At 35.8% G+C, this 21,055-nt stretch overlaps 1 protein-coding gene across 1 annotated transcript; it reads left to right on the forward strand.

Annotated features, from left to right (window-relative positions):
- The first annotated feature begins 16,347 nt into the window (after positions 1 to 16,347).
- On the forward strand, positions 16,348 to 20,903 carry vtcn1 (V-set domain containing T cell activation inhibitor 1). The gene is made up of 5 exons (XM_003199211.7): positions 16,348 to 16,533; positions 16,625 to 16,689; positions 17,473 to 17,832; positions 19,541 to 19,795; positions 20,052 to 20,903. The coding sequence occupies exons 1-5, from the start codon at positions 16,502 to 16,504 to the stop codon at positions 20,159 to 20,161; spliced, it is 822 nt and encodes a 273-aa protein (XP_003199259.1). The 5' UTR covers positions 16,348 to 16,501; the 3' UTR covers positions 20,162 to 20,903.
- The last annotated feature ends 152 nt before the right edge of the window (positions 20,904 to 21,055 follow it).

Here is a 21,055-nt window from a genome sequence, read left to right on the forward strand (position 1 = left end):
CATGAGCCACGACAGTTCCAAATGACACATTTACCACTGAATTGTTGTTTTTTTTCTTGATCATGATTAAATTTTTGTTTTATTTCAAAATGTAAGTAACCTGTCTGAAATGCTGTACCATCAAGAGAACAATGTGGTTTTGATAAAAAAATTTTAACTTTAAACTTGATAAGATTTCAATTTGTTGATTTTATGCTGCCAGCGTGTAATATGGTAGTGATTAAAAGTAACAATAACATGCAAATCGTAGAAAATTATCATTGAGCTTTATTGTTTTAAAGTACTGACACAAATAAAATAAAATGTTGATAAATAGTGGCAGTAAGCTCGTGTCAAGATATATTCCTTCACACAGTAAATTATTAGGAAATTATTAGAAAATTCTAAGAATTTTTTCACAATCACATTCTAGTTCATTTTTTGAACATCTTGTAATTTCACAATTGTAATTGTAGTTTATGATTATCAAACTATCGGTTTACCCTTTTCAACATTATACAGCTTTTGATTTCTGCTACATTTACAACAAATAAAACAACAAAAAAAGACAATGTCAGACTGATAAATTGTGCTTTTCTACATTTCTATTTTCTAATAAAAAATATTGTAATCAATGTGTAATCAATAATACAAACTCACATTTAAAATAGGGTATTATATGCGTATAATATAAAAGTTCAAATTTTTCAAGTTTCACATATAAAAATGTCATGTATGCAACATATTTTTCAAAATATTGCAAAACAAATCATATCTTTTTTCCAGCCATTGCAATTACATTTCTTTACATATTTGTGATTTCAGTAGTTGGGGGGAACATATATACTGTACATGTAAGTGGCCGTTTTTGCTATATTTTATCATTGTGGCAACACCCAATAAAGCAGGGAATAAGCTGAAGGAAAATGTAGTGAGAGAACATTCCATAAATCTGCAGTGGTTAATAATATCATGAGAGCAGATGAATCATTCGAAATGAACGTTTTTGGAAGTTTTTACATTCTTGATTCAACAGTTAGCTGTCGGGAATGACAACCGAGACATTAGCCTAGCAACCTGCATCTTTCAAGCTGTGCTGAAGCCAGTTGCACAAAACGAGTTGAACAAACTCCCGCTTCCAGACTAGGTTTTTTTTGCAAACCTTGCAAGCAGCTAATCATAAAGAAATCATTGCCTTCTCTTCATATTGACTAGACTCCTGATTCTTCTCAGGTGGAACAAAAAGCAAGCCCACCATCCCACAAACATTGGATATTAGAATCATCTTAAACTCGAGCACCTTAAATATCCCATCCAAGGCTCTACAAGAAAGTTTCATGAGGTTTGGCAGCCTTTCCTACATTGAATGCTCAGGGGCTGCTATATCCTAATTGACAGTTTACCTCCAGTTATCTAGCAATTATAATTTATTTATTTATTTATTTTTCTTCTCCCAATTAGTTTTTTTCCTCCTTTCCTTTTTCTTTTATGGGGTGTAATGTTTGTAGCTAAGTGTTATTTTTGTCATTCAATATGTTTGTTGTGGGAAAATCATAATCGTCAATGTGGTTGTGATTATTGAATATTATTGAAATTCACTAAAAGTATTTGAATACAACTTGCAAAGTAATGCAAACTGGTAAAGATCAGGTTAAATTATTTTACATGCTTGATAAACGTTCTCTGTTAACTCAGGATTTAATCCACACTCATTAACAATGGAGCGTGCGCACATGAAAGTGTGTCTTTAATGATTTCTCTCAAGAGAGTAAAGGCAAAGATTAAAGACGAAGTATAATTCAAATGTACTCTTCTTATTTTTATATGTATAGCTATAGTACTGTTTTCATAAATGACGAGTCTGTGACCTTTTTATTTTTAAAATATTAATTTTCCCTTAAAATATTTAATAAAATATCATGATACCTTACCTCCCCCTCGAAATTATTATTTTTTCCTTCTGGTCACATCAGAAGGGGTATCAGTGCGTCTGTCGTTTCTGCTCTGCCTACCTTCATCGATTTGTCAATATTCTTTCATATTGTTAGCAACACGATCTTCCAACGACCTAATCGGTTCCCATAGTACGAAATCATACATCACCGTAGTAAATTTGTTTATTTATTTATTTATTTTGCAATTTTAGAAACATTTCAATCTGGCAGGCAGCCCCTACCGGCAGACCCCAAGGGATGCTCAAGCACTGATTATGTATTTAATTACATTTAATGTTATCCTTTTTAATAAGATAATGTTTTACTTGATAAGAACCACAATAATAATGTGAAATGTGTTTGTTTTAAGTAGCAAAAATGTAATGATTGGGATACAACCTCCTCCTCATTTATCATTATCAGAAATGTAATGACTTCAAACAGTTCAAAAGCCAGCTCTTTAAAAAGGTTTATATATTGAAGCTTGATTAAATTTAAATGTAAATGTTATAATAATAGTAAGTATTTAATGGCTAAATAGTATTTGAATAAATAATATAATAATAAGTAATGTAATATAAACCAATTATTAGCAACTAAAAAACTATACTGCAAAAGGGTTTTAGGATAAAAGACTTTAATTTGGAAAAAAAAAAAAAGCAGGCTAACCGTACAGTGCAAGTTACTTGATCAAAACCAACCCACAATCTTAAGCCCGAAAATTCTGAGTTTGCCCAAACATGTATCTACCAGGGTCAATTCCAATACTGGTTTTGTGCAACAGGCCTTAGATCTTGAGAAAGAAGTGATTCATAAAAATCTGGCTTTGATATAGCAGACCAACAATCGTCTACATTTACAGAGATTTCGTCTGTTTCTTTCTTAAGCTGGCTTGATCTAATAGAATCGCTGTACTTTGAACTTATGCCTTTTACTCTCTCTTTAGCTATGTCTTGCATTGTTTCATCCAATTGTTTGTCCATTTCCTCAGACAGAAGCTCCTCAAAGCGGCTTTTGTAGTATGGTTCACTTTCACAGAAGCATTCCTTCAAACACTTATGGCTGAGTGAGATTTCACATGTTACACATTTTTTACATTTTCTACAAAGCAAAAAAAACATGTTGCTTGTTATCAGCCACCATCCAATCAAACCAACAGCTATGCAGGCGTAACCATAAATCTGCAAAAGAAAAAAAAGAAAACAATAAAATCAAGCAGACAAATTAGGGGAATTAATAATAATTAAGATTGATATTATCCATAATGCTGTCTTTGAATTATACTCCTTTCACAGTTAAACTATAGTTTCAGGCTTTGACAGGCCACCTTAAGCACTGGCAGAATTCTGGCTACCTGGTGACTGATTTGACCCAGTATTTTTTTATTCACTTGACTTTTTTATGTTTGGTGTCCAAAAGTATAAACCAAAAACTCTAAATGAAAAGTGTGTTACAGTACTCTGAAAGTCAGACAACTGCAAATTTAAAAGCTGAAAGGTTGATTCTGCCTCAATGTTCTGCCTTCATGCTGGTCTCAGCCTGAGGACATTTTCCTCACTGGCAATACTTAAACCCTCTGGTCTGAAAGGTCCACAGCAAAATGCTCCACACTTTGCTATTTCCCATTTTCCGAGAGCACCTTCTCCAACTATGCATATTGTGGCTAATTTTTTGTAAATTTGGTTTGCTCGCAAGAAGAAGAAACAGGTAAGAACAAATTGGAGTTATGCATCAAATTACTCATTTCTGTTTTATTTAGAGTGACTGTTTTTGCACATCGAACGTGTAAGACTTCTAAATTGTTTAAAGGTGCAGTGTGATCTTCCACAATGCGAACAGCTTAGCATAAATCTCTGAATCACAGTCCCTCCCCTGCCTTCCAGAGCCACGCCTCCTGAAACAGGAGCATGCGCACCTTAAAGATGACAGCAAAAGAACCCTCTCTTATGTGTTAAAAGTGACTAGTGCTTGTCCGGCAGCGTGCAGGAATTACACTCATCATTACTAAGCCAAACTGACATGCTATTTCAGAGTGAATATTTAGACTTGCATAGTAAACAATATAGGGAGAGGCTAGGCAGAATAGCAGTATTTACTTGTGTTTTATTGTTAAACTAATTAAAATCTACATTATCAATGCTGTAAAAGGTTCCTCATGAAACTGAAAAAAGTGTTATCAATCTTTTACCAGAAGATTTTAGTGGATGTACAACACTTCTGTGAAGACATAGCCCATTTGTAACAACAACATCTAACGTTACATTAGCTTTGAGTGGTGTATATATATTATGGGGGCGAGGCAGTGGCGCAGTAGGTAGTGCTGTTACCTCACAGCAAGAAGGTTGCTGGGTCGCTGGTTCGAGCCACGGCTCAGTTGGCATTTGTGTGGAGTTTGCATGTTCTCCCTGTGTTCGCGTGGGATTCCACCGGGTGCTCGGGTTTCCCCCACAGTCCAAAGACATGGGGTACAGTTGAATTGAGTAGGCTAAACTGTCCAAAGACATGCTGTACAGGTGAATTGGGTAGGCTAAATTGTCCGTAGTGTATGAGTGTGTGTGTGGATGTTTCCTAGGAATGGGTTGGGGCTGGAAGGGCATCCGCTGTGTAAAAAAAACTTGCTGGATAAGTTGGCGGTTCACTCCGCTGTGGCAACCCTGGATTTATATATATATATATATATATATATATATATATATATATATATATATATATATATATATATATATATATATATATATATATATATATATATATATATATACATACATACATACAATTGAAATCAGAATTATTAGCCCCCTTTTAATTATTATTTTCTTTTTATATTTTCCAAATTATTTTTACCAGAGCAAGGAAATTTTCACAATATGTCTGATAATATTTTTTTCTTCTGGAAAAATTCTTATTTGTTTTACTTCGGCTAGAACAAAAATTAATTATTTTAGTTATTAATTAGTTATTAAGTTTTTAAAAAACATTTTTGGGACAAAATTATTAGCCCCTCTAAGCTAACTTTTTTTTTCAATAGTCTACAGAACAAACCATCATTTTACAATAACTTGCCTAATTACCCTAACTTGAGTAGTTCACCTAATTAACCTAGTTAAGCCTTTAAATGTCACTTTAAGCTGTATAGAAGTGTCTTGAAAAATATCAAGTAAAATATTATTTACTGTCATCATTGTAAAGAAAAAATAAATCACTTATTAGAAATAAGTTTTTAAAACTATTATGCTTAGAAATGTGCTGAAACAATCTTCCCTCCATTAAACAGAAATTGGGGGAAAAAAAATAAACAGGGGCACAAATATTTCAGGGGGGCTAATAATTCTGACTTCAACTGTATATATATATATATATATATATATATATATATATATATATATATATATATATATATATATATATATATATATATATATATATATATATAATATATAATTTTTTTTTTTTTTTTGAGCACAGCATCAGAAATTAAGTTATTGCATCATAACATACTTCCCGAGGTATGGCCATGGGGAATCCTGCTTCAGAAATAACTCCTCTCATTTAGTCATCTTGACATCAAGCACATTTCATCAGAGTTGGCAGTAACACACCAAAAACTTTTTTGTCGAACACCGTAAAACAGAAAGAAGAAATAGTCATTCTTGCCATTATATGGATTTACTTTCATCGGCTATAGACACCGGCCTCACAGCTCCGTAAATGTCTTTCACTTATTGACCTGTGATCTGTAAATGCTTGTGTGGATGCTACTGCGCCACTTTACTATTAAAATAGCTTCTCTACTGAAAAACTATTTGATTTAGAAATTAGCAACACTACCGCCATGCTACTGAGAAATGTAGTTAGGCTAGTAGCGTCACAACTTGTAGCAACACTACAGCCCAACACAACACAACAAAATACAGGCGGTATTAAACTGAAAAAATAGAGCACTTGAGCACATTTATTTTAACGTTTAAATCAGCCATAGAAACAATCTGCATGTGTATGTGTATGTATGTTTATATATATATATATATATATATATATATATATATATATATATATATATATATATATATATATATATATATAAATATTAGGGCTGTAACGATACGCGATATGAAATCGAAATCGCGAAACTCAGATCTATGATCCTGTGTCGCGGTGTGATAAGGGAGAATCGCGACACACACCGTGTATACCTTTCCAATAACGTCACGCGTGCCTGCAAAAATTGAGGTAGTTGAAGAAGAACGTGAGGAAACACTTTTTTTCGTTCGACATTTCGAGCACTGCTCCGTTTAAGCCCTCGCAATATGCGTTTAGCCGCGGGAGAGCTCGCACGGAGCTCTTAGTAAGCGACCTTCTGAATGTGTCAGGAATATCAAAAACAAAACCAACTTAACCCCTCTTGACAACAGACAACGGCAGAAACATTGCCAATGCTGTCAAAGCGGCTGGATTTTCACCACTACCATGCTTTGCTCACACTGTTAATGTGGCTGCGCAGAGAGGGATGGGCTTTTACCAGATGCCCCGACTCTGCAGAGTAAGGAAAGTTGTCACGTTTTTTTCACTGCAATGTTGACATGATGGTGTTTCTGAAGAATTTTCAACTCCCTTAAATCAAACGAGTTTGGTATTCTTGAGAGAAATAAGCTGTTAATTTGTTTAATGTTTACTTGACTTGTGGTTTGCAGCACAGGCACTTTTCTGTAACCGTGCTGTGCGCTTTCTGTTTAAACCTTTGGGAGTGCTGACTGACAGGTGCGCGATGCGTGAGGTCAGGAAACACGACGGAGCTTTCAGTTAAGATGAACACAGTTTCTACAGTTATACTTTATTTAGAGATAAAGGTATATGGCTCTGCATATAATCACTCTATCTTGCTGGTGTTTATAGCCGTTACGCTTTACTTCAGGACGCATTAACGCCGCTCTGAAGGTCTAATCGCTGTTTTAAGATATCCAGAGCTGTATGAATGTACAAATCTTAAATATTACAATAGTATTAAATATTACAGTTGTAACAACACAGACAGCAACACTTTTGCACAATCGATACCCAGCTGATTCAGTCGTTTCATAAGAGGACCGCACTTCTTCTTTTTTCCTTGTCAACATAAAGGCAGTGAGATGCGCCTTATTTTCGGCCCCTTGTTCAACTGCAAGGCATACTTAATTTGCGGGACGATAACGGATAACCCGTGACTACAGACACATTTGCCAATAAATGCATATTTTCCGTGAAACGGGCAATTTGAGGAAGTCAGCTATTTTTATTTGACGGAAGAAAAAACATGATTGGAAAAAAACAGCCTGCCGGTTATTAAAAAGAATCAGTCAGTATTTTCGTTTTGTAATATAAATTAATTATTGAAGTGAAAATAATTTAGGGCAGTCCTATTTATTTTATTCATTTTATTTAGATTATTCTGCTCTTCTGTGCTTAACACTGCAGGTGCGTGACAATGCTCTGTTGTTCTGTTCTGTTATTAATATGCTGGCATATAAAAATAAATCAGTATTTTAAAATGCAATATTTAATGTGTCAGACAAAAAATAGACACGTCAATTTGTTTAATATAAAATGAATAGTAATCTGACCAGTTAACCGTTAATAACCGATTAATGAGCGGCGGTTGTCGGTTAGCAAAATTAAAGAAATGAGCATCCCTAGTAGCCATTTAATTTACTTTTTCTATGTAAGAGAACTTGATTGAAAAATTATTTTCAACATGCTTGAACCATCTACACAATGGAGTTTAGTTCTGTTTGGTTTTTCGACAGTATTTACAAAGAAAACAGAATTGATATAGCTTTGGCTATTTATTTATTTATTTTATACATGGCTATTTATATTGTTAATAATTTGCATAGTTAATATTGTTCTTTGATGTTCAGTTTATATAAATTTTTTAAATGTTATTTAATAAAAAAAGTTTTACAAATCTTTTTTCGCAACCCCCACAAAAAAAAAAAATCGTGATAAGAATCGAATCGTGGGTCAAAAATCGTGACACGAACCGAATCGTGGGTTTGGTGTATCGTTACAGCCCTAATATATATATATATATATTTATACAACAGTTCTGTCTGGTTCTCAAATCTGATTGGTTGATTGCCATGCGATATTCTACAATATCAGAACTCCTACAGCCTCTTTACCCTTTGTGTATTACTCCGCCCACATACAGCCTGCAAAAAGCAGACACTACAGCTCTACAGTTTAAAAGATGCACTCTCAACTGTTTAATTGTCAGCTTATGATTTGAATCCGGAAGAAAATAGTTCCTCATACAAAAGGGTTTTTGAGACTCTCCATGTTTGATTTTGCTTTTATAGACACAATTATGCCGTCAAACTGTTGTATAAACGCAATATCACACTAGTAGCAGTGCGATATGGCTGTATATTGACACTGATGGGGGCACTAAGGCACTAGGCCTGCGGCCTCGTGCCAACCCACGCCTCCCACCAGTGCCGATATACAGCCATATTGCACTGCTGCTCGTGTGACATTGCTCATATATATATATATATATATATATATATATATATATATATATATATATATATATATATATATGCATTAAAAATTGTATTAAATATAGCTATTACGTGCAACTGTAGACGTCTTGGCTTAGACAGACTTCACATGTAGTCATTCATTTTTACAGTATCTAGTCTATTTCAGCACTATTGAATCTGGTCAACTTTGTGCACCTAGACATCTTAAAATAAATAAAATTTGCAAAAGTAGGCAACTGATAGCTTTTATGGAGAAAGCATTGAATTTAATTGCTATACAGTCAGAGAGATTTTATAATGCACAGGCTACAACTTACCTGTGAAATGTTTTTGTAGTTTGTAATCAGGGTGTTTTCTTGAAGAGTTTTATGCTCCTTGCAAGGAATTTTAAGTTGTGTGTCGTTTTGTTTGGTGATCATACAAACGTAAAGATCTCCGTCTAAAAGAACGCATCCAGCCCAAAACAGTGCTATTCCAAGAAGCTGGAAAATCCGTGGACAAATACCACAGCAGCAAGTCACACAAAACTTTGTTCTGGTTTGCTTTAGTAAGTTTAAAATCACAAACAGAATTACTGGAATGAGGCCAAAGTAAACGGCGACCACAAGGTAATGGACCTCTTTTTCACAGGAGCATGAAAATTGAGAATTGAAGATGTACTGAAAAATGTAAATCATAATAACAACTAGAAATACATCCGCAGCCTGCGACACAGCCAAACGCAGTTTGTCTGGAAGATCAGAGAAGAGGTGCGGCATGGTTGATCAGCTGAAGCTCAGAAAAGCAAAGTCTTAAGTAACTGTTTCCTCATGTCCAAGTCTTAAATGCGTCCTGAGGTACCGGTATATCAGTCAAGATTTCTGCACAAATCATCAAAAAGCTTTCTGACGCAATTTTTGAGGAGTCTACGTTTACCACAGAATAATCAGGTTCCCATTTGGAAGCATGAAAGTGGCATTAAGGCATGAGAAACAGCTCCAAAAGATGCATCTTAGTTTCAGTATGAGTATTTGAGGGATTTTATGTAGCCTATCTCATGATAATGATTATGCAACCTTGGACAAATTTAAAGCCTTTGTTCCTTTACAACAATAAACAGATCAATTAGTAACAAAAATCTAAATTTAAACACAAACAAACTCTCTGCAACTCCTGTCTTTCAAGTAACAATTCTTTTATATGTTTGTCTGGGGCGAGGCAGTGGCGCAGTAGGTAGTGCTGTCTCCTCACAGCAAGAAGGTCGCTGGTTTGAACCCCGGCTCAGTTGGCGTTTCTGTGTGGAGTTTGCATGTTCTCCCTGCCTTTGCGTGGGTTTCCTCCGGGTGCTCCTGTTTCCCCCACCGTCCAAAGACATGTGGTACAGGTGGTACTGTACATGTGGTACATGTGGTACAGGTGAATTGGGTAGACTAAATTGTCCCTAGTGTATGAGTGTGTGTGTGAATGTATGTGTGGATGTTTCCCAGAGAAGGGTTGCGGCTGAAAGGGCATCCGCTGCGTAAATACTTGCTGGATAAGTTGGCAGCTCATTCCGCTGTGGCGACCCCGGATTAATAAAGGGACTAAGCCGACAAGAAAATGAATGAATGAATGTTTATAGGTCTTATAGATTTGCTTGACTAAAGCACTTAAAAAGGTGTCAGTATATTAAGGCTATTTATATTAGAAAGTTTAGTTTTTCCTTTCTAAAATGCTACTTTTTACTATATAAACAAATTTTTGAGGTTTTATGTATAAAGTGAAATACTGTTCTGAAATATACAAATGAATGCTACTAATATTATATTAATTCACTAATTTATTCAGTAATAAATAAGTAGAACATTCCCAAGCTAGACAAGAGTTGTGAGCTGCATGTGCCACAGTGCCAGTTTCTGGATTCTCTTTGTGAAAAGTGAAGTAAGAGGGTAAAATGTCACCCAATGTCTGGGCTTTCAGGCCACAATTGAAAAAAAAAATCCCACAAAACAGTATTTTGCCAACTTTACAGTTTTTGTTTCATTTTCATATAATTAGTGTTTTAAAGTTGAAGTCTAAGCCTGTTTACTGATATTTAAGCCACTGTGTGAAATCCTTGAATGTGGACATATCTATATTGTGTAAAATGCTTAGATGTGGACATATCTATATACCGTCATCACGTTAGAATTACAAGGTTCTATCTGACATTTTTTTGTCAAAATCGAGTTATTGACAAATTCTTATTAAATGACAACTTATTTACATTATCGGATGTTTTTTTTTTTTAAGACTTTTTATTTGAAAAAAACAAATGTTACACACATACTGTTTGCTATAGAATACAAAAACTTAGCTCAATATCTCAAAATCATTCTGAATGCATATAGAACCTTATAAGTTGATGGTAAGGTGATGATATTTGTGAAATGCTTAAATGCGGACATATCTATATTGTGTGCATAAGTGAAAGGCGTAGCTTTTACTTAAAAACTAAATATAATATTAGAATGATGCAAAACAATGACCATTCTTTTTCCTTGCTGCATAGAATATGATAAATACAAAATACATACACTACCGGTCAAAGGTTTGGGGTCAGTTTTTATTTTTTTTTTTATAAAATTATTATTTAATTATCATTAGACGGCATTTATTAAATTTTAAATAATTGTTAAATTGTTAAATATTTATTACAATTTTAATTTTATTTTATTGCTTTCTTATTGTATGTAGTTTCAAATGAAATTGCTTTTATTACCATTACCATGAATAATAATAATAATAACAATAATAATAATTAATATTAGAGAGATTTCTGAAGGATCATGTGACTCTGAAGACCAGAGTAATGAAGCTAAAAATTCATCATTAAAATCACTGGAATAAATGATTAAATGAAATGATAAACTACTTCTGAACAGTTATTTAATAGTGCAATAAAATTTTCACTTTATTGTATTTTTTGATTAAATAAATGCAGCCTTGGTGAAGCAGGAGAAGCTTATTTTAAAATATTAAAAAATTGTACTGACCCCAAACTTTTGACCGGTAGTGTATGTTTGCATAGTGTTCTATTAAAAATGCTAATACAGAAAAACTGTACAAAACTGTAACTTTTAGATTACAGAGGCAATCACTGGGGGTATTTTTGTACCTCCTATAACCCATTCAGGAGACATAACTATAAGACCTATTGTGAATATTTAAAAATTCAGATAAAAGTCAAATAAAACTACATGCATCCTCTTGTAAAGGATTTAGGCTTTAGCTCTGCACACTTCACAGCACTGGTGATGAACACTAAAGACTTCAAAATCTAAAAGTGACGTTACTGTCGTTTTGAGTTTAGTATGATCATGATAGGATCAGGTTTGTGTAAGTGACTTCAAAATTGTAATTATTACATATTACAAATTACATGATTAATATTTAAATGTCTTTTTCTACATCTGAAAAGTAACATAAGAAATAAGAAATATTTTTGTTAAATCCGAACAAATCACAACACATAAATAATATAATTAAACTCTTAATTCGCAGAATTTGAGTCAAACATAGCTTTAGCTTTATATTAATGCAATACTTGAAGGGATAGTTCACCCAAAAATATAGATTTACTCACCCTCAAGTGGTTTCTTAACTTAGTGAGTGTCCTTTTTCTGTTAAACACAAAAGAAGACATTTTGAAAAATGTTAAAAACCATTGACTTCCATAGTATTTGTTTTTCCCTATGGATGTCACTGATTAGAGGTTTGCACATTTTTTCAAACTCAAACATTTTTCTGACAAGTGAAGGTTCAGTAAATGATGACAGAATTTTCACTTTTTGGTGAACTATTCCTTTAAGCATTTTAATATTTCATGTACATTTTGTCACTGACTAATAATTTCTTAATTCATTGTTTCCAAAGAATATACAGTTCCCCTTCGGTTAGGGAACTCCAGTGCTATAGGTGGATTTGATGTAGAAAATCCACGTATGGGAGGATTCGGTTCAGAAGCCGCTTGTCTGAAAGAGTATTGAATGGGCCAATGAAAGCAATGAATTGGCAGCGTAAGCTTGCGCAGGTGTGCTTCATTGCCAATTATTCCAGCATATAAGCACCTGGCGTGAGCAAACGCCATCCTTTTCGCTTCAGAGACTTTCTGATCGAGTCGATGAGGGTTCCTCCTGCTGTGATCCAGCGATACCGAGCGAACGAGAGCATTCTTCCGGTCCAGAGTGTGTACAACGCAGCGGCAGACTGTCGAGCTGGGTTTTCTCCCTTGCCTGGCGATTCTTTGGGTCCGGTCCTCCAGAGCGGTGCGTATAAAGTTGAAGAGAGCAACACAGTCGTGCAGCACGTCCTTTTCAGGACGGCGCTCTGACTGTGCATTTCTGGATGCTGTGGTTTTCTGTCCTCGGATGATGGGCACGGGCACTGCGTTACATGCTCCAGCATGTTAATGCGCTGCTTGCGGGCAGTTCATGTCATCATTGCGATGCCATGACTGTTGCGCAGTAAAGATCGCAGCTAGCCTTTGCAAAAGGGCGAACCACCCCAGTTGTGCCCTGCTCTGCAGCGGGCGCTCGGGCAGATCTGAGGGCTCAGCGAGAGATAATCCGTCGCCCACGGGCCCGCAAACCTCTCGCTCCTTCAAGCGCTCCATCTAAGCTTCGGGCGGGGGAAGCGATCCGTCTAACAGATGGTAGCCCTTACGCTCGATGACACCGGAGACCAGACATCCACCGCGGCATCGGAGGGTGGGCTTTCATTGTCTGATGATGATCCAGACCCGCTCGCCCCCTTCGGGCAGGTGAGCGCTTTCAAAACGGATCCTGAAACGGACATGTTAGCTGTGCTTTCCCGGGCTGCTTCGGCCGTGGGTTGGAGATGGTTTATCCCCCAGCTCCGCAGCCGGACTGACTAGAGGGGCGTTCCCTTCTTCCCAGAGGTGCACAGTAGGCTCACGCGGTCTTGAAGGGCACTTTTTTCTGCTCGTGCTGCGTGTCCCTCCACCCTCACCACTCTTGACAGTGGAGCGGCCAGGGGGTATGTGACGATTCCTCAGGTTAAGTTCGCGATGTCTGTCAATCCGCGCGGCGCCTCTTCTTGGAGGGGTCCGCCTCGTCTCCCATCCAAAGCCTGTAAGTTATCTGCTCCCTCGGAGCTAGAGCTTACAAAGCTGCGGGCCAGGCTGCTTCTGCCTTGCATGCGATAGCCACCTACCAGCGCTACCAATACTCTTTCAGACAAGCGACTTCTGAACCGAATCCTCCCATACGTGGATTTTCTACATCAAATCCACCTATAACACTTCCGTTCCCCTCCTCGGGGAACGAAGGGTTACTTCTGTAACCTCGAACGTTGTCTGACATTAATAATAGAGTCACACTTTATTTTAATGGTTGGTTTGTTGAATTTAGTTACATTGTACATTGCAATTAGATTATAAGTAGACTGTTTGGGTTGGGGTTAGGGTTAGTGTAAGTTGACATGTACTTGCACAGATTTTATATAGTCAGTTAATTGTCTGTTGAAGGAGCATTATCCACAGATATTAAGAAGACAGTATAATAATACTTAAATGGACCAACAAAATAAAGTGTTACCAACGTTGTATAATTTAAACAAAAACAATTCTATCATTTGAAAAAAAAAATCACTAGGAATAACAAATGGCAGTAAACAGTCAAACAGCTTGCTCTACAACCCTATGTGTTCATGAGCAAAAAATACCAGATTGCAACATCAAGCAGAACAACAAACTGTTTATTAAAGCTAAAAATTAACTAAAGTGAATGGCACAGGAAGTCTTGAGCCACAGGAATGGCCATGTTTGCAAAGAATTTGGTAATAGTAATAATTATAATTCATTTTATTTGTAAATGGTATCTTTCTAGACACCCAACGTCGCCTTTCAATAAGCATCAACAGCCAAGCTAAAACAAATTAAACAAATAATAAAACACTACCAAACAAGCATTGACCAAACAGGTAAAGGCACAATATCTAATATAAAATAACATGATAAAAAACATGATAAAAAATTGTTAAAGAAAAGCCTGCTTAAAAAGATTTGTCTTTACATGAGATTTAAAATTGTGAAGATTATCACTGCTCCTTAGATCTAGGGGAAGTGAATTCCATAGCCGAGGAGCCATAGAGGTAGAGGATCTGTTTCCCATTGTGCTCAATCAAGTGCAAGGTGGTACCAGGGTGGAGTTGTTGGTTGATTTAAGGGTGAGAGAAGGGGTGTAGATATGGACAAGTTCGGTGAGATACTGAGGAGTAAGATTATGAAGTGTCTTGAAAGTTAGAAGTAATATTTTAAAATCAATATGATACTTTACTGGAAGCCTGTGAAATTGATAGAGGAGTGGTGTGACATGCTCGTGAGAGATTACACGAGCTGCATGGTTCTGAACCAGTAGGAGTTTACAGAGAAGTTTGGAAGGAAGACCAGAAAGAAGTGCATTACAGTAGTCAAGACGTGAAGTAACTAATGCATGGGTAAGAATTGCTGTGTTATTGGTTGCGAGAGAAGGGCGGAGACGAGTGATATTATGCAGGTGGAAATATGCCATATGCGTAATAAATTTAATGTGACCTTCAAATGAGAAAGTGCTATCCAAGATGACACCCAAACTCTTTACCTGCACAGAGGGAAGAATTGTGCTATTATCAATGTCTGTTGTAAAATGGTCAGCTTTATCCAAAACATTTTAGTGCAGATGAGAAGTTTTGTCTCTGTTTAATTTTAAAAAGTTAGCTGAAGGCCAGATTTTTATTTCAGCTAAGCATCAGCTCAAAGCAGAACTGGAGGGCTTGGTGGACAGGTAGAGTTGAGTGTTGCCAGCATGGCAGTGAAATTGTATGTTGTATTTTCTCAGAATGTGACCAAGAGGCAGTAGATATATGATAAACAGCAGTGACAATCTGCAATCTTGACTTAAAATCTTTAATTTACACAAACTGAGTACAATCTGCGAGATATGACCTTAACCATAAAAGAGGGGTGCCAGAGATCCCTAGTCCCTAGGCAAGACTTTTCAAAAGAACCTTGTGCGAAACCGTGTCAAAAGCTGCACTCAAGTCCAGAAAAATAAGAATTGATAGTAAACCAGAGTTTGCTGCCAGTAGTAAATTATTAGTAATCCTGACAAGAGCATTCTCAGTGCTATGGTTGGGACGAAAACCAGACTGGAAGAGCTCGAACAAATTGTTACCAGAGAGATAGTTATGGATTACTGCTGAATTCATTTACAGTATATAAGTTGTGATGTGAAGTGGACGCTGACAAAGGAGATGTGAATCCAAATGCAGGTTTATTGAACAAAGAATGGTCGGGCAAGCAACAGTCAACACAGAGGTAAACAGATGTAAATCCAGAGCCCTAGTAAAATAACAGGCGAATGGTAGGTACACGCAGGCAGCAGACGCGTCGTAATGTTCACAAACAGTATAACAAGACTTATCAATGAAAGGTGCGCTTGTGCTGTGTACTGTACATACATAGTCCTTGTAATCAGTCCATAATGATCCTATGGCTGTGAGTGTGCACAATCAACCAAATCTGGAACAGGTGCGTGTGAGTGGAGCATGACTGAAACTTGTAGTCTATGTAATTGCGGATTTGTAGTGATCTGCAAGTTTACCAGCTATCTTCCAGGATTAGATCACTGGTATTTGTGACATAAGGCAAGTACATAATAGCTAACTATAAATAAATTACTTTTAATATAAAGTAGAGTAAAACCTTACTTCATTCAGTAATTGCAGTAAGTAAAATTGTTTTATTTTATTCTTATGACCTGTTATGTAGATGAGATCATACACACACTCAACTGTATTTACAGTAGGTGAAAAGGTTACCAACAATTTGTCAAGCAGTGTTTTATCAAGAGTATCAGGACACACCTCTCAGAGGTAACTAATATTGACTTAGGGAGGAGGTGCTGATCTCCTTCAGTGGAAGCAAAGTTAGAAACTAGTCTGAGGGGATTAAATCGTGCTCGTCCGTCTTTGCCTGTTGATTTATTATGCCGTCTACAGAGATGCTGAGCACAGCGGTACATCGATTCATCAAATACACTTCATAAAAGTAGACCAGCTTACACCAAAATGGCTTCAATTGGACAAATAATCTTTGGAAGGTAGAAACATGGGCTACTTACTTCTCTATTTCATGTTAAATAGTTAAGTGTACTGTTTAACGGTTCAATTTTGAATGTGTGTCTTCTGCAGTATGATTTGTCTCATAGTAGTCATGTCTGGAATCATCGTTTTCATTTTGGCTATTGCATTTTCAGGTTAGTAAAACTCTTGGTCACACTTTTTTAATGTACAATTCTCACTATAATAAACCATTATTAACTCTGACTTTTGCCTCAATTACCCATTAATTTGCAGCTTATTGGGTGTTTTAGAATAAGATCATGCAGAATATGTACTTCATAAGTACAAATAAAAAGCTAATATCTATATAACAGGCATGTAATAATAAGCCACCAGTTAATATTTTTTGTATAGCGCTTTTCACAATAAGTATCATTCTAAAGCAAATTTACAAAAAGTCTGCATTATTACACTACAATATGAGTTAAGATATTGAGTTTCCGAAGGACAGTACATCAGTCAAGCATATACATAACTTCTAAAATATTTAGTGTATGTATACTCAAAAGATGAGCTGCTGAATGAACTTATTTAAATTGAGCTGAAACAACAGGGTTTATTAAGGGTTTATTGGGACTACTTAATTGTTTTACAGTATGTTTAACCCACTAAAATTTGTAAAAAAAAATAAAATAAAAAATGAATAAGTTATTTTAATTCTTTCCTGTTGTCCCTTTACAAATCGATTGTTTGGAGCCCAACATTTTTTACACTATGTATAATACATTTTCAATTAGATGATTTAATCAAAACAAAAAATAAGACCAAATTGTGTGTATTCCTTAAGAGTTTGTGCTGTAAAAGTAAGAATTGTTCCTTAAACTAAAGTGTTATCAAACTTTCATAGAGTTTGTGTGATTATAAATCTTTTGGACTGTAATTAAAACTAATTATCTATGTGTTTGTTTGTTTCCAAGTGTCCCAAGGCACCGTTGAGAGCATTAGTCCAACTACTGTGGGAAATCTTGATGATGATGTGATGCTGGGTTGCAGGTTTCTTAGTAACACAGGCAATGGACAGTTTAGTGATGTGTCAATTACTTGGCTGAAAGATTCCGTCAGTGGTGTGGTTTATGAATACAAGAACAAAGCAGCCCAGCTTCAGACACAGAACGCACAGTTCAGCAACAGGGCTCAACTGTTCCCAGACTCAATTTCAACAGGGAACGCTTCCCTGCTGCTGAGAAACATAAAGCTGGAGGATGACGGCGTGTATCGCTGCACTGTCAATGCAGCAAAAGTCTCCGGAACTGCCATTGTTACACTCAGAGTAGCTGGTAAATACTTTCTTTCTTTCTTTCTTTCTTTCTTTCTTTCTTTCTTTCTTTCCTTCTTTCTTTCTTTCTTTCAAAGCATATACTGTTTAAAATAGCATTTTTCTGGTTTATTTTTTATGTATACCATTAATCCTTTTTTGAGTAAGTCATTGAATTATTCACGCAATCTGTTTGTTCAAAACTGATTCAGTCAGAAACATTATAAAATATTATATACAAAATTATAACCCTAAATCAGAAATAGTTGGGATAGTGTGAAAGTCGTAAATAAAAAGGAAAGTAGTGATTTCTAAATTTACTTTGACTTTGTATTTCATTTCTGATAACACAACAAACATTATTTAAAGCAACATAGGCTCATTCTGAAAACGTAGCCCTATATACATTTTTGGAGATTGCCAATTATTTAACCAGAAGTACGTATGGCTGGATTTTATCTTTAAAACAAATGCTACAGTGCCGTATGACACTGTTTCTTTCCGCGCTTCGTGCTTGAAAACACTATTGGTTGGGTTTACGAAAAGAGAAGGGTGGGTCAGTTGATTGATCAGTCAGTCATTCAGACAGTCGACAACAGCCTTTGGTGGATTTACTTGAGAACAGCAGGCGAGAATGGCACTCATAAGAGAAATTTGAGATCTCAAATAGCATACACATCGGCTTCTGGCAAATTCGTAAAAACAAAAACTCCAAAAAACATAGCCCCTGGGACGTGTTTGGTGCTCTCCAGAAATGTATATAGCAGTACAATTTCAGAATAAACCTGGGTTGTTTTAATGTGTTCCTAATGATTTTTTTTTTTTTCCAAAACAAAAACGTATTCCAATTTTGGTTCTTGCAAGACATTTCTTAAAAGGTTGAAACAGAAAAGCATTTACCACCTTGTAATGTTGCTATTCCTTTTCACAACACGTAAAAGACATTTATGGATTGAAGACACCAAGTGATGAAGTGTTTCAAGTGTAATTTTGTCCCATTCCTCCTGCTAGCAAGTCTTAAGGTGGGAAAAGGGGTATGGGGTCATCGTTGTTGCATTTTACTAGTATCTGTATGCAGCCTTTATGATGAAAGCTGATGCAATGTCGGATGCAATGTCAGACACAATGCACTCAAATTTAGCTTGTGATGTCACCGTGAGGGGTAGGGTTAGGGTGGGGTTAGGTGAGCCCATTAAAAAGCATTTTTCTGCAGGTCTGCATCCAGACCCCTCTTTTGCATTTTGCACATTAAAATGCAGCCCACATTCTCTATTAGAAACAGGTCGGGATTGCAGGCAGGCCAGTCAAGTACCTGTATTCTTTTCCGCCATAGCCAGGACTTTGTAATGTGTGCAAAATGAGGTTTTTCATTGTCTTGTTTAAACATGCATGGGCGTCCCCCTGGAAAAGAAGACCCCCTATCGGCTACAAAAGCTCCAATTAATGGTGTAATGAAATCACTACTTTCTTATTTATTTGCGTGTCAGGTTTCCTGCGTTTAAACCGTCCTAACTTTTTCTGAATTGTGCTTGTATTAGTCGAAGAATGGTACAGTATGTAAAAAGAGAAATGTGTCTGAAGTCATAAGAGAGTGCGTAAGATGGAAACTTTACTATCCCGTGAGGATTTGTGAATTCCGATTAAAAGATATGAATGATTTCTGTTTGTAGCATAACATGGCAGATATAGGATATCTGTGTATTAACTCAGATCTGTGTGTTTATTTGAAGCTTTTTCAGCTCCCACATTTACTGAACTGACCAATGGATCTCTGTCTGCCGTGGCAACTAAATGGTTTCCTCAGCCAGAGGTGAACTGGTACAATCAAAGTGGGCAGATTTTAAACAGCAGCACTAGTTTTTTCAACATTGCAGGAATCATACATGTTTCTAGTCTGCTTCAAGACCCAGTAAAGGAGAATGAAACTTACCGATGTCTCATCCAGAACTCTCTTGTGGTCGCTGTCTCAGAAGCAACTGTCACAGGTAAAATAGTCTACAGTGGAAAAAATAAAAACGATGAAACCAATTATTAGGAAGGACTCACCCATATTAATAACATTTACACAGAGCACTGCATATCAAATCAGGTTTGTTTAAAAAAAAGATGTGATGACAGATTGGACACTTTGGACAAACAAACTGGTTGTGACTCATTAACTAGAATGACACATGTAGATCATGAGTTACACAGCACTATGTTTCTGTTATAAACTATTTCTTTATCTTTACTGTTTCTCAGCACACAAAGTGGCGCAGAGCACATACTTCATTTTCAATGCTGCATCTACAAAAAAGTCATGTTTACATCTACTGGTCACAGTCCTCATTCTTCTATATGGAGTCCGGTAGACAAGTCTCTCCAGCAATGGTCAAGCTGATCAATTATAAAGGACTGTATTTATCAGCTGCTACAGACTGGAATATGTTGTACTGAATACTCACACATTTTAAATGGTGACTTTTCCAACTGGAAGAAGATCTAGAAACCTGTCAAATACCCACAACAACAAAAATATTTGATAAATCCAACGCTATATACAATTTGCATATTCATCAATGACTGTCAGGTTTAGGGGTGGGTTTGGGTGCTACGCCTCCTTTTTTAAGTCATACATTTTTTTTACGATTGAACTCGAACGATATAAAATAACATAAAATAGTTATTTTTCCTCTTGAGATAAATTCTTTTTATTTCATGAACACACATTTTACACATGGTAAAATTATTTATCATGGACTATTTTACATACAGCTAAACTGTTCTTGGAAATAAGTTGAATTACCATTTGCACCACTTTGTACTTTTTAAAATTTTATAATTATTATAATTTAGATTTATAATTTCATCTATAAGGGGATAATAAATATGTTTAGAAATTAATTAAGGATAAGAAAGTAAGACTTAATGACAAAGCCCGGTAGTTAATAACATTAGTATATGTCTAATGCGTTCAATAATCTTGGTTCATGTTCATTTTAGCATAACTGCTGTAGCATCAAAAGGTGTGTCTGTTATTACTGTGCAATAAACCTGTGAGAGACTAACATTAAACATTTGTCTATTTATAATGTAATAAAACATTAAAAACACTGTTGTAAATTGAATTAATGTCTTAGTTGATGTAATGCAGTAACTAATACTCATTAAAATGTACTCACTATTTACTCCCCTTTAAGGGGTTTCCAAACCTTATGAAATATATATATTTTTTTCTTCTGAACATGATAAGCTTATTTCCCAGA

This window comes from Danio rerio, chromosome 9 (assembly GCF_049306965.1).
Source record: "Danio rerio strain Tuebingen ecotype United States chromosome 9, GRCz12tu, whole genome shotgun sequence".
Classification (NCBI taxonomy): Eukaryota; Metazoa; Chordata; class Actinopteri; order Cypriniformes; family Danionidae; genus Danio; species Danio rerio.